Raw genomic sequence first — 14,934 nt, 5'->3', positions numbered from 1 at the left:
GTAGTCCCTGTGCAAGGGACATCTGTGGAGCTGTAGCCTGTCATGGAATATGTAAGCAGTAATAAAGTTATTTCACTGGTGGTACGTGTGAAAGAGATACCTGCTTGTGAAAACCTTGCTGTCTTGTGATCTACTGAAATTAATTTACACTAAACTGCTCAGGGTTGAAATCAAGGGGGCTAAAAGTGAAAGGCCTTGCAGCTCAGTCATACTCTACCGAGGCAATGGTTCAGCAGCTAACACTGCACCTTGGAGAGTGGAGCTTGTGCTTCTGGAAAAATGAGCTTCAGTAAATCCATCAGTGAGCTTCTGGAGGCTTGCACAGGCAACAGGGTCTTCCTAAGACTGCAAAAGAAAAATTTTGCGTGCGCTGCTTGGTTTTGAGCATTCAACAGGTGTATCTACATCACCATCCAGACAGGTGGTTGCGTTTTTGGTTTTTTTTCAGATGTGTGGAAGGTATTTTTAAACCGGGTAGCTTGAGTATCAATGACAGAGTGACCTCTATCAGTATAGGTTTTATCACAGGCAGCAAAAAACACACAGGGCTCAGAGCTGACATTGGTCGTGTAGCTCATTGTCTGTCCTGGTGAAGTTATATTGTTGTCAGTTTTAAGATAGCTCAGTAGTGTCTCTGTAAACTGCAGTAGCTCCTTTGGATTGCAGTGCCAGTGTGTCCTATATCCCTTCAAAGCTTCTTCACAAAAGGTCTTGTCAAGACTCCCATTGGTGGGGTTTGAAACTACAACTTGCATATGTTCAGCATAGACCCATCAGTGTAAGCATAACTTTTAGATGGGAAGGAGAGAATTATGAGATGATGAGGATGATAATTGTAAAAGTGAGTAGGCAGATAAAGCATTTTATTTTCTTCAGAACAGATCTTGATATATAGTAATTGAGAGCACACCACCAAGAGATTATTTATGTGGCAGCAGTGCAAGAGAGAGGTTGGAATTCCTGCCTTTTTTCCTCGCTCTGGAAACTAAATTGGAGCGGATAGTTACAGAAAGCACAGCCAACTCTAACAAAATCCCTATTTAGGTCATCTGTAAAGACCAAACAGGGGATGTCTGAATGCAACATTGTGCTCTTGGGCCTTTCGGCAGTAGTAAAACTTCATGGTATAGACAAACTACCTTGCACAGACACAGCTTTTATTTAAAAAAAAAAAAAAAAAAAAAGTTGTTTGGTTGTTTGGGGTTTTTTTAACTGGGCAGCTGTTTATGCCAGAGCTACCACTGGTAAAATAATGTTATGGAAAATAATGGCCGTAGCTGATAACAAACATTCCAGCAAAAATTTCTGCAATAGCTCTGACATAGCTGGGGAAAATAGCAGCTGTTCACTCATTCTTTAACATATTAATTCAGAACCAGATCAAAACCCCCTAACCTGAAGTGTTCCTTCTTAAAGACAGTACTCACAAAAGGAGTACAATAAGAAATTTGGATTCTGTTTGTTCGTTTCAGAGTGATTTATTTATCTAGTAACTGCTACTTAGCCCAAAGTGTAAAGCTCGTATTTAAACTGCAGTATGCTATATAGCATATTTAATATGGTATATGAGATAGCTTTAGTCTAGGTTCTCCAAATATGCTATCGCTTTGCAATTTGAAGCACTACTTTTGCTTCAAGCAGGTACACGTCATATGCAGTAACTTCACGACTCTCTTGTGCGCTTGTTTTCCCCAAATCACATAATGGGTGCAGGTTTTCATATGTTTGTGAGATTGCCAACATTCAGGGCTGTAGTCACAATCTGGCAATAGTGTACCTGTGCTATTTCTTTGGTTACCCATAGAAATACTATAGTAAAATTGCACTTTTCATCTTAATGCTGAATAAATTACTTCTTTACATATTTGGTAATATATTCTCCTGTCACATAACTCTTGTTATTGTTAATTGGAATTGCTTATGCTCATTGAAGGAGGAATACTTTTCATCCTGTTTTGAATGAAAATCTGTAATCTTGAATTTGTTTCTAAACTTCAGTCATGAGGAGAGCAGTGCAGGAAATTGCTGCTGTTCCACCAAATTAGCTTCTCAGATATCCTTTTAATTGGAGACCATAACTCAGATTCTTAGTATTTTAGGAAGCTGAACAATACAAATTGAAATACAGATATTTCCAGTAAGGGCTCAGTTCAAAGAAGGCTTTTATACACAGATGAGTCTGCTAACAAATAGCATGTCATATGATAATGAGAGCATGTTTTCTTCGGCAGTTTCACATTTCCTAACTGCACTGCTGTGAAATAAGTGGAGTGTTTATCTACTCTCTCTTAAACTGACAAATCTCTGCTAGGGACGAGTGTGGCCACTATAGACAGAACATAGGTATACAAAAAAAGTCTAAACTCTCAATCAGAAACACGCCACTTTCAAATGCAATATATTACACTTGTTCAGAACATTCATTTCCGCCAAAGCACTCTGTTTTTAATGTAAAGACTTCAATTTATGTTTAAGAACAAGCAAACTGTAGTACTTTGACAGCCGTTCACACTTAATTTCTTTGCATTAAACCAACAGCATTCTTTTCCACAAACATCCATTGTTAGGACAATGCTCTCAGACGGAATTTATGAGAAATGGAATTATGTTACCAAGGAGATAGCATTTACTATAATGAAGAGTAGATCCTAGAAAATGGCCCCTTTTACAGCAGCTCAGAACAGAGCCACAAAAGCAATTGATTGGTCTTGGCATTTAGTCTTATATCAGCTGTGTCATCCATAGCTTCAGGAGTGAGAACACTAATCTGAAGTGACATTTCTGTTCTGGCGGGCTTTTCTGCCCTGATGAAAGCAATTACTTCATTCCTAAATGATAATTTGCAGGAGTTTCAACCACTTTAATTGATAATTTTTTGTTCTGAGAAGTTCAATTGTGAAGTGATTAGCTGATTTGGTAAATAGAAATTTAAGGTGTGAAATGTACAAGTTGCTCCAAGGTAAAGTGCTGTTTATTGGGTGCTGCAAAATTGCTTGATAAAACTGCAGTTTCTCTATTATTATGAGGCTGGCAATTGCTTAGTTCAACATAGGAAGAAAAAAAGATCAAAACAGTAGTGCTCTGGTTGTAGAGTTTGGGTTTGAACTGGTGTATCACAGCTCGCTTAATTGTTGATGTATCAAAGTGTACATTAGTTTTCAAAGGAAGTGTAGGATGGTGAGTTTGTAGTCCTTATAAACCTGCCAGGTTCCTATTATTATGTTCTAATGACTCACTTTGGAAATAAATCCTCTTATTTAAACGTTGCAACAAAGGTGCTTATTGGCGATAAAACATTCAATTTAATGATTAGTTCAAGCATACACAAACCTTTTCTTTGAACCACATTTACATATTGAAAATAAAAGAAACCTATTCTGTCAAACAACAACCCCTAAAAAACCACCCCAAGTCTCACTAATGTAATAAAAAGCTTGGGTTATTATAGGTATTATTTTTTTTGCATAAGTTGCACATTATTTTTACAATAATTGTTAAAGCACATTTGGCAAAATGTATTTTTGCTATCTACAAGGAAAAGAGGGGTTTTTTTAATAGAAACCAGTTCTGTGATATTTTCCTATATAGTGAAAAAATAATGGTCATTTCATGTGTTAAATGAGAAATATAAAGCAAAAATGAAGGTCAAACTGATTTAGCACATCAAACAGTCTTTGTCAGCCAAGCTTAATATATCCTGAGTTTGTGGAACAAATGAAATTTTGCTGCTATGTTACACTTTGCTTCCAAACAACCATTACAACTGGTTTTATATATTGTGTGAGCATCAGACCATCAAACAGTGCATCTTTACTGACGTGTTGCTGCAGTGATGATCTACAGCAGCAATCTGCCATTTATATAAGGGCAAAATGTGCATCTATATTTAGTTGTGAAATTGGCCTATTATACTCTTGATGTTTACAGAGGCTAACATAAATTAATGATGACAGCTATGAGCAGTGCATTAGTTAAGCAGCAGAGTTTTTACCTTGAACTTGAAGGTTCCAGCTTTAACTTCAGCATATACTATACAGCTTTCTTCACACATTAAAAATAGTCTTCTGAAAACATTAATTTTTCTTGGACAGCATTAAATGGCTTCAATTTGTGGACTATGCCATTGATGATGTCAGATAATGGTTTTGTTTACGTTTTTGGCAACTTTTGCCCCGTAAGAATGGTGATATTTATGGTGTGGCATAAATGAACGCCCCTGAAAAGTGTTTGCTCATTGAAAGGGCCTGCTTTGACTGACTTTGAACTTAGTCAGATGTCAGATATCCCTTGTCTGATGAAAAGAACAGTTTGAGGAAGCAGTGTGGCTCTCTAGGTTATGTACTGCGTTTCCACCTGAAAGTCTCCTCATGCAGCTCATGTCAGAGCAAGTATAGATACTGTAGTAACTATAGATTCCAGTTAACTATGACCACAGATCTGACAAGTATGCAGGTGTTCAAAGGTTCATGAGTTAAAATGCTGAAGTCTTTGATGAATTTTTGATGGATGAATTTTTAATACAGGTCGACCTTTTTCCTTTGAGGCTGCATGCTAGATTAATTGATAAATAGTGAGACTGAGCAATGTTCGGATCTCCTAAGCAAACAAGTAGAAAAATCCATAAAAATCTCCCGTCTGACTTCTCAGATGTACTTAAAAAAGAAAGAAGGTGGTAAAATTTAATGTGGCTTTTGATTCTCCTCCTTTCCTCTTCTTTGAGGGGCTTTACCCTCACAAAAGTACTCTTCTCTTTTAAACAGCGTAACTGTTTTTTATTAGTCTTAAAGTTCTTGTACTCTCAGTTCAGAAACAATCTGTGTGAAAAGGAAGTCTATGAATAGGACAGCAGAAAAAAAGAAAAGCAAAGAAAGGGAGAAAACATCAAGTAAAAAAGTTGTCTCAAAAGAAAAAAATCCCCAAAGATGGCAAAATACTGTGTAGAAATTAGAGGTAAACACGTTAACATACTTCCAGCTTTTCAAAACTAATGGAGTTATTCTTAGGAAGTTGGAGAGGATTTTTTTTCTTCTTTTAATTCACATCTACAAGAACATTATCTCTCTTGCTTCATTGTTTTGTACTCGTATCTACTATACTGGAAAAATATCCAGTTTCATGCATATTTGTAAGCTCTCTAGAGCATAACCTTTAGAAAAAGAGAACAATAACAAAAAACCCTTGACAATAGGAGGCTCTAGGCTCCTGCTGCCACTAGTGGTGATGCTGACTTGCTAGACTGGACTTTTCAACTGCAATATGTGCAATTATGAAGTGCAGGTTACTCTGCTTTAGGTTGGATATTAGGAAAAATTTCTTTACTGAAAGGGTTGTCAGACATTGGAACAGGCTGCCCAGGGAAGTGGTGGAGTCACCATCCCTGGAGGTATTAAAAAAAGCACGTAGACGAGGTACTCCATAACATGGTTTAGTGGGCATGGATGATGGTTGGACTCGATGATCTTGAAGGTCTTTTCCAACCTAAATGATTCTATGATTCTTTACTTCCTCCATCTTTCCCCAAGTCTAAATCTTTTTTTGGAGTCTGAAAATGTGCACTGCTGTTCAGATGAATATCCACTTGGATTGAACACTCTTTTTGAGATGTCACTTTTAACGAACACTTTTGAAAAAAACCTCAGGCATAAGAAGAGTCACACAGCAGCAAAATAACTATTCCAAATAATTGGGTCATTTCAATATTGATGCTATTCCATTCTTTGAACTTCTAATTAAGTATAATTGTCCCATGAGATCAGTGAAATGAAAGCAGATTTTTATGGGCCAGAACATGGCCTATGGGTGGCCAGCTATAGGTGGGCTTGGACATTATCTTAATGAATTGCCCAGGCATTAAGTCAGCTTTTCTATGTATCTGCTGTTATAAATGGGCTGAACTGCCTTTACTGTTTGCACTGGTCAGTTTGAAGTCCCAGAAATGATTCTTCTCAAGAATGTGGCTAAGTGAGGCAACAGGTGATAGATTATTCCTGTAATAGATCAGAATTTATAAATATTCATATTAAATTATCATACTCATCCACTACATTGCATTGATATAAATACAGAAATGATGTAAATAGGTTATTAAAAAAAGAGCAAGGCATCTGAAGTTGATCTAAAAATAAAAATGTCCAAAGTATGACAATACTATGTCATGTCATATTAACATAGAACAAGGTAAGAACAAGAGAAGAGGATCTTTCTAGTGTATCTCGTATAGAATTGTACAAATGCACACCTGTGGACTCAGGAGCAGCATAAATTTATTTCCTTATGTAATAGTACAACTAAACTCAATAGCAAGTAAGCATTCTTCTATTCTTTATGTTGGAAAACAATGCACACAGAAGGACATACATAATTGAAACAGGGGGTTGATGGGATTGGATCACTTGGCTCCAGTCCATTTTTTTTAAATTTTTTTTTTCTCACAGATTCATTGCGTGCTCTAATGTTGCACATCCTTTCCACATATCTGATTTCTGTGAAATGGATATAACGTCCATCTGACTACAGCCTTTAGAGGGTTGGATAATGTTTATAGTGGACCTTTTGATCCTTGAATTTAAAAGACTAGACTAATATAAAAATACACACATGTGCATATAGCTTCATTCTCTATAAAGCTTGTTATAAACATTATTAGATATTAAGTATTATTGTTGTATTGTATCTGGTTTTGCTGCTACTAATCCATATTGTTGTTAGAGGCTTAAGAAATTTGCTAGTGGTCGATAACAGCTGAATTAACAAGTATGATATCGTTTAGTATTACAAGAAAAAGTGCACTGTTGTGGTATACTGTTGCACTTGTAAAGTTTCTCCTGAAATCAGGGAGGATTTCAATAGAATTATCAAAAATACCGTGCATCCTTTGTGAGAGTTTGCCATACTTCTCTGCTTGTAGTTAATGAAAATGAGCAAAAACTATGACAGCACACCACAGACAAGCTGTCCGTTCGCTGGAGCCGTTGTATCTGGAGCTCAGCAGCCCGTCTGTCCCTCAAATCTTGTTTTATGGTCATCGCCCCAAATCCAGTTGCTATTTATGACAAGTACAGTGAGGGTGCCATAAAACCCCACTGGTGCTGTTATGTGGGGCTGAGCAGGAGGAGACCAACATCTCTAAGCCGCCCCACTTAAGGGGTCTTGCCTGCGTCAGGTTTAAGGGAACAGTGTAGGTAAAATGTAAATGCTAGCTGCCTTTCTGAAACTGGACAAGTCTGCAATATATCTGCTTACATGCTATATTTTGAAATTGCAGACAGAAATATTTATTTGTAACCACAACCATTCCCCTGTTTTCATTCAAAATGCAAACTCATGGAATTAAATTATTTCACTGATTTTTACCGCCTGATCTGAGACACAGAACCGAGGTATTGATATGCTAAAAAATCCTTGCTAATGTAGGTCAGTGCATCTGTTGATATGCTGTAACATGTTTGATTGCCATTATATGCTGCAAAAATTAGGAGCTGTGATTGTCCCATCTTTAAAGTGACAGATGATGATCTGTCAGACATGTGGAGGATGTGGGTGTGCACACAGATATGGATGCATGTATATGCTTATGAATATAAAAATATATAAAATGATGTGAAATAAAATATGAAGCAGGTTAAGCTTGGAATGACCACAAGCACAATGAAATCACAAGTGAGTTATGAGTATCAATAAAACTTTTATGCAACACCATATTATCATGTCTTCTGCATCTGCTGTGTCTTCAATAGAAAATCTACTTTAGAAATGTTGTGTACACCATTTTAAAATTATATGGTAGTATTTATTGTACATTTTCATCTGTAAAAGCCAGACTCCCTTTATATCATTCCATCTGGAAAGGCCCTAAAAGGAAAAATAATATATATTTTAGAAACCTACTATCTAAAATAGCATTAGTTTTCTAGCCATTGAATATCCTGTTTATATGGTATTGCATCTCAGAATTATCAGGAGCTAGCAGCTGGAAACCTCTTAGTCTTCTTTAGTGGACTCTGTGTGTGGAAATTCTTTGAGAAGTATGTTCTTAAGGGAACACATGAAGTTTTGCCATTGTATAACATCATCCTTTGATATCATACAGTGATGCACTCTGATCGAATTATCTGAGCTCTTTCCCCTTCTCCACAGAAGGCAAAGAGGGAGCAATATTTATATCTCTTAGGTATATTTCCCACTGTTACTTTCTTGTTGGTACTGTGGATAGCTTATGTAGATTTGCTTGTCTGTTGGGGGACCTTCTCTATCATCATGTAAGAGCTCTTATAGGTGCGATGCTTGCTTTCTTGGTGCTTTCTGAGTGTTTTTGAAATCCACTTAGTAAACATGGGAATAGTTTCCCACACTTTTATTTTTCTCATTAGGAGAGCCTGTGGGTATTTTTAAGTTTTTGTGGCCTGATACTCTAGCAAGTTCATTTATGTTACCAAGATCCACCTCTAATCCCGATGTGACATGACAGGACCCAAGATGAGTTTTGCTTCTGTGTCAGCACCACTGCTTTCTGTTGTGAGCTTCACACCCTTCTTCGCTAGCATCCTCTTGGGATTACCAGTGCCAGCACTTTGCTCTGTTTAAAGCATCTGAAGATGAAGCTGATGTTGCCTATCAGAATCACAGGTGCCAGAGAGGATTAACAGTGATGTTTAGGTCGTATCTAATGAATTCCTGCATCCTGCTGAGACAATCACTGCTCCCAAATTAAGGACCCATTGTATCAGAATAACTACAGTGTCCAACGCTACAAGTGTATTTCACTAGTGGAATTATGTAGAGTAGAAATTAGGACTTGCGTGCACATTTTGACAGACACTGTTTCTAAATTTAGCTTAATGCACTGATGCCAAGAGGAGAGTGCTACAAGTTACAAACTCCTTGACTTGAGTCACTTGGTGAAGCTTCCACAAATGACAGTATACCAAATGGCTGGGAGGAAAAATGTGTTATTGATAATAGTGTTTCTGAGGAGTTTCTCTTGTATGTCTGTTATAGTAGCTCCCCATCCCTTGTACTTTGGGATTTTTTTATTGTAAAAGCTTGAATACACATAGGTGGCTTTCAAAGGATGCTGTTTACTTACACAGGTAGCCTTACCTTTCAGCTTAACTGACTTCCACTGCACACTATTAGTGGTACAGCAATGCATAATATAAGTTTACTTTGCAATATATTATTCAGTTTCAGCAATCTTCTGAACTCTATACAGGACTTGTAAATTGTGGATTTAGTGGTGTTGCTAAGGAATATTCTATCACCATTCAATTTCTAACTTCTTTCAATTTCAAAAGTTGCTGAGATCTGTGAAGTTTCTGATTTGTTTTACTAGGGATCTCCAAAAGGCCCTCTTCTTACATAGAGGTGTAATTAAGTGCTTTGGAAAGAAGGTGTGAACCTCTTGGTGCAGACTTTCAGAATAGATGTAGAATCTCAGCTCTTCTGGATTCCTGAAACTTGATTTGGGGACTTGATGTCCTCAGGCTTGGCTTCTGGAGAAAAAGAAGTATGATGGCAAGTAGTAAACGCCATCCCTTGTGCCATGAAAATGAGATTTCACTTGCAAACAATTGACAGAGACACTTGCCTGCCTCTCCCTTATGTTGCTGTTGTAGGTATTTAGCTTGTATAGGGTATCTTAATCTTATTTCACTGAAATTAATTGGACAGTTCACACCTCACAGAGCTGTAGCTGCCAGGTTTCTATGTATACATAAAACATTTCTATCAGCTATATTTAATACATCTTTTGAGGGATTTTACAAAAATTGAAATTGGACAGAGGTGCATCTGCAACGAGCATTGTGAAATCTTATTTTTCAGGTACTTTTCACCTAGAATATAACTTATAAATCTAGCTGCTAATAGTCTATATAGAGTTCATAAAGACAAGTATGTACTTTAGTGTGGCATTCAGTAGGATGGTGTATCTTTACCTGTGGGTAAGGATGTCCCATTTCCTCCCGTATCTTCACCTCACCATCTCTATTTCTTAGCCAGGCTGTCTTTTTAAATATAGTTGCTATTAGTATAGAATTGTGTAGGGAATATAACTTGTTAAGCATTCAGGGAAAGATCAGGGGAAGACCCTAGTGGTTACCCACTGTCATCACAATGTGCATTCAGCAGTTTTACACCAATTAAACAAATAGCCCAGGAGTAAAATAGGAGTTACCTTCAGGTGTTGCATGTGGGTGGTAGCAAGTGATACATTGATGCAACGGGACTACATGTCTTTGGATTTCTACCTGCTTCGGTGTAAAGCACAAGGTCCTTTCTGACCAAAAAGTTGTCAGTCTGACATATATGTGGTAGTGAATTACAATCAGAAATGTGAACCAAGTAACTGTGTAACTGCTTGCTCATCCCTCCAACAAAGGTTGCTGTTCCCACGGCAAGGACAGCTGAACAACTCATGAAGAGCAGCTTCATGAAATCCAGGAAGGTTTACATTATTGTGCTAGACTTAAACTTCTGTGGCTCAGAAGCTACTGTACAACCTGTTTGGTCATCTTGGCTGCACTGCAACCCTTGTCAGAGGTGGCACACACTTTGGTCATCTGCTTTTAACCTCCTTTTTCCAAGAGTTAGAATTTGGCACAAATTTAGACAAAATTGGGTTACAATGGGTCAGGAGAAGCAATAGCATCTATGCAGATAAACCCCACATGTACACAGCATTCTTGGGAATCTTTCTTGCGACTGGCAGCAGAAGAAGGAAGGGCAGGCTAAGAAGAAAGTGGCTGAAGTGAGTTGGGAGTAGTTACTTAATATGTTGGCTACCACTGAAACTCAAATATTATCATTAGTTTTAATCATTCAAAGACTGGAGTACCATTAAATATATCCTGATAGACTCGAGCATTTTGAAAAAGTGGTAATTTGTATAGAAGACCAGCAGTGAAAAAGCAAATTGATTAAATGGGACAGAACACTAATATTGATGAATGTCCTATTTTGTTTATTTTCTTTCAGTTTACAAGCTTTGAGGAAGGAAAAGTCCCGAGATGCTGCTCGGTCTCGCCGGGGAAAGGAGAATTTTGAATTCTATGAGTTGGCAAAGTTGTTGCCGCTGCCTGCAGCCATTACCAGCCAGCTTGACAAGGCATCCATCATCCGACTTACAATTAGCTATCTGAAAATGAGGGACTTTGCTAATCAAGGTGATCCTCCATGGAACTTGAGAATGGAAGGACCTCCACCTAATACATCAGTAAAAGGTATGGAGTAAATATGTTGTATAGTATCGAATATGGCAGCCTTTAGTAACCTCTAAATTGAAATTTTTACCATCATCCTTTCTTCTTTCCCTGCATATCAAATCCTTTAAAGGGATACAAATGTGGAAATCTGAGGTCTGCATGAGAAAGACACCATGTGAAGGTGAAATAAACCTCTTATTTTATTATTTTTTTTTTTTAATTTAACAACAAACCTATTGATGTAACTATTACAGCTGTAAGTCTTCTGGGTGACGTAGACTAAATTGTTTGAAGTTATTTAGCAATGATTGTGTTGCTTTGTTTTAGTATTTTATATAAGGATGCATTTGAGAGGAGCATGGCATTATTCCTTGCTTTGAGGACTCGGTCTCTTAATTCTCTGGCTAAACCTTAAAGGCAGAATCATGTATTTCTGAAGTTCGAGAGCATCACATCCGAATTTTTAAATCTTCACGTTATAGGCTAGGATTTTATTTATCATCTTGTAAAGTGTATAGAAATTATTTTGACTTCTGAGCCAGTAGGCATCTATCAACATTTCAGCTGAAATTTTAAACACCCTCTTTTCATGCTCAAATAAACAGTTGGGCAGCAAAATCAATGTTTTAGACATGAGTTGCCACAAAAGTCAGGTAATAGAGGAATCAGACACTTATTTTAGAGCTGTGTGCGTGTTGGTCCTCAATAGTGTTTCCAATGACTTACGTAAGCTGGACTTTTTTTTTTGTATTTTTTTGTTTTTACTCACGCTACTTATGTAGATGAGTGTGGTCTTGCTGTCTGATAAGTATTTTAAATTAGGGAGCAAGTTACATTAACAGAACTCAAAGTTACCAAAACCTGAGAATTGTGGTTGTCCTGGCTTTGACAGCACAGAAGACTACCCTGTTTTATTTTAGCTACTGATCTCATATTTTGGAGGAAACTTATTTTGGAAAGAGGCATATGAGATTTGAGCACTTCAGGGTTTTTTTCCACACATTATGAAGCTTGAACTCTTCATCTGCACTAAACTAGATAGACTCTATATACCATGAGGCAAAAGAAAAAGCCACCTTTAAGGGTGGAAGGAGGAGAAGGAAATAGAATCTTATTTATCAGCCCACAACTGCCCATGAAGTGTTACTGATATTGATGGTGCAAAGGGCTTTTACCTGCTCTTGCATTTAAAGGAAGCAATACTAGTTAAGGAAAGTTATAATTTTCAACGGACAGAGATAGACATGGAGGGCAAAAAACAAAGGACTTTCAGGCTGATGATTTAGTAGCTGGACATATTTGTGTCATTGCATATATTTCATTTATATTATCTGCCACATCATATATAATTTTCATGGAGAAAAAAAAAGGTGGTAATTACATCATCCAGAGCATAAGTGTAACATGGTTCATCAGGCTTCTGATATAATATGCAAATGTTCCCCATTTTTTCCAAGATGAGAGTTTATTCTTAGGCAATTAAATGGTGTTTCAAGGCGGATGTAAAGTGGGACTCTGCTGTACGATCTATGATGTGTCTGATAAAATAAATAATTCCTCCCAAAGTTCCTGTAGCTAACAGACATACAGTGCTGTCCCATATTACGGAAAGTCTGATCTCTGCAGATCTCTATGTATGTTTTCAGAGTATCTGGGATCTGTTTTTCATTATCCTCTTGTGGAGTATATACTTGAATATTGTAGCTTCCTTTTTGTGCAAAGATTCTAATGAAGAAAAGAATTTTAAGGGTGAACAAAACCTTATTCATGGATGACAGCATAAATAGTCTGGCCTAGATTATCACATTTCTCCCTATAAAAAAGCTAGGTCAATATTTAATGTCTTTTCACCCTATCTGATATAATAATCCTGCTTCTCCCCCCATCTGGTGATATAGTTCCCATTCCTCTAGGCATATGGGGTGTGGGGGAGCTGGGGAAGAATTTTTGCTCTTCTCCTTCCCTGTTTGAGTATTCAGCTTTATACTAACTAGGATTATATTATTTATGTGTCAGTGTATTGAAATAATGCTTGATGAAACAGTGTTTCATTGTGTGAGAATTCCCCATAAGCAGCTTTAACTGTATAGTAAAGGTATATTTTATTACTTCACCAGTTCTCCTTACATAGAAACCTGTTAACACACTCTGATCAAACATTCATGAAATTACATCAAAAGAAATTAATTTTCATTTATTAAGGTTACTTTTTGCTGCCCTTGAAGAAGTTCATATGGATAAACAAGCTCACATAAATAGCTTGCAGCTTCACGTGAAGTATGGTTGCTAATCCTACAATAAAACACTAGACATCATACTTTGTACGTGCCCAAGCAGTCTTCTGAATAGACTTAAAGGTATTTGGAAAATTATATGAGGTAGTTACATTGTGTAGGCAACTGCTTTTTTCTGCCCCCTCCCCTCCCCCCCCCCCCCCGCTCTTCCCCCAAATGTGTTGGTCTGCTTGTGTTAATAATTAAATTTCAAAGCTTAGTTTTAAATTTGGCCCCCAGTACTGTACAGCAATTTAATAATTTTAATTTAGTATTTCAGGAAGGTCCTTTACTCTGCCCTGTATTTATCACAGCTTTTCTTAAAAGTCTATAAAGGCTGATGAGTTTGTTTTCTTATGCCTATTGTATAGCGATCACTACAAGTTGTGCTTGCAAATGAACACTCAGGTAATTCCATGTAATATTTTCAGAGTCAATTACTTCATGGAAATATTTTGAGCAATTGGAAAGTAACAGATAGTTTTCTCCATTATTTTAGATATATATGTATTGTTATAATACAGATCAAATCTACAATGAACATTATGCATTATTCAAGAAATGACCAGGCATTCTCAGCAGTGTTTCAGCTAAATAACTGATGATTGTAACCTTTAAAGAAATCTCATTGTGGTGACTATTGGTAAATCATTTCTCCATTCATAGTAATCTTTATTTAGAGGCTATCTAGAAATCATTATATCTTTTATTAATCTTAAAAGCAATAGCCAATGATTTGACATTTGCTAAAAATGGATAAATTTTCCATCTTCTAATACAGCAGATTTCAGTCAATTTTTTTTGGTACATTGTCTAAGGCTTTCTGTATGTAGGAAGTATTAGTCCTTGTAAACAAATATGCACACAACTTGCAGCAAATTTGTTTCAAGATTACAGTTCTTAAAGACCAGGACATGAATCTTATATGGCAGAAAAATAAGCAAAAAGTTATTTAGAGTCAGTAGTCAATTGTTATTCTTTGCATACTACATACAATATATTGTGAATAACAGTACTATTCTTCTCTGGTTCCATCCCTCCAAAAGTCTTTGTTTGACCCTGATATTTAAGGGTTATGTTCCAGGGAGAACACTAAATGAGCTGCTGATCAATTTTTTGCACTCCTAGTTGAGTTTTCTGAAAGTTCTGATCTGGGAATGGGAGCATTTTTATAGCGTATACTGTGTGTTCAGCCAGTAAGTGGTGCTTTACATGGCATGGCACTTGAAGTCCTCTTGTGCGTTCTGATTGCCTGACCCTTACCAGGGCCTTTCGTCCTTTTCCAACATCAGACTCCTGTGAGACCCTTCATATTCTGGAATATTGTCTTCAAATGATTGACTCCAAATTTCTTTATATTTTTAGCATAAACTGTTGCTGAAATTGTTCAAAGATCATGCAGCTTTTTATGTTCTTTTCTGCTGTGTTGTAGGTGTTTTTACCAAGCCATGTTTTCTTCC

At 36.9% G+C, this 14,934-nt stretch overlaps 1 protein-coding gene across 6 annotated transcripts in view; it reads left to right on the top strand.

Annotated features, from left to right (window-relative positions):
• Positions 1-14,934, top strand: part of NPAS3 (neuronal PAS domain protein 3) — a 628,856-nt gene that overhangs the window by 177,879 nt on the left and 436,043 nt on the right. For 4 of the 6 annotated variants that reach the window (XM_069784007.1, XM_069784009.1, XM_069784006.1 and 1 more), the window contains 2 exons: positions 10,975-11,219; positions 11,332-11,382. In XM_069784007.1, coding sequence (XP_069640108.1) covers positions 10,975-11,219; positions 11,332-11,382 — 296 coding nt within the window. The remainder of the gene's footprint in view (positions 1-10,974; positions 11,220-11,331; positions 11,383-14,934) is intronic. The other 2 variants (XM_069784008.1, XM_069784011.1) reach the window with 1 other exon arrangement.

The sequence above is a fragment of the Haliaeetus albicilla genome, chromosome 5 (assembly GCF_947461875.1).
Source record: "Haliaeetus albicilla chromosome 5, bHalAlb1.1, whole genome shotgun sequence".
NCBI classification, from domain to species: domain Eukaryota; kingdom Metazoa; phylum Chordata; class Aves; order Accipitriformes; family Accipitridae; genus Haliaeetus; species Haliaeetus albicilla.
Note: the sequence above shows the minus strand (reverse complement) of the source record. Positions and strands in the feature narration are given on the sequence as shown.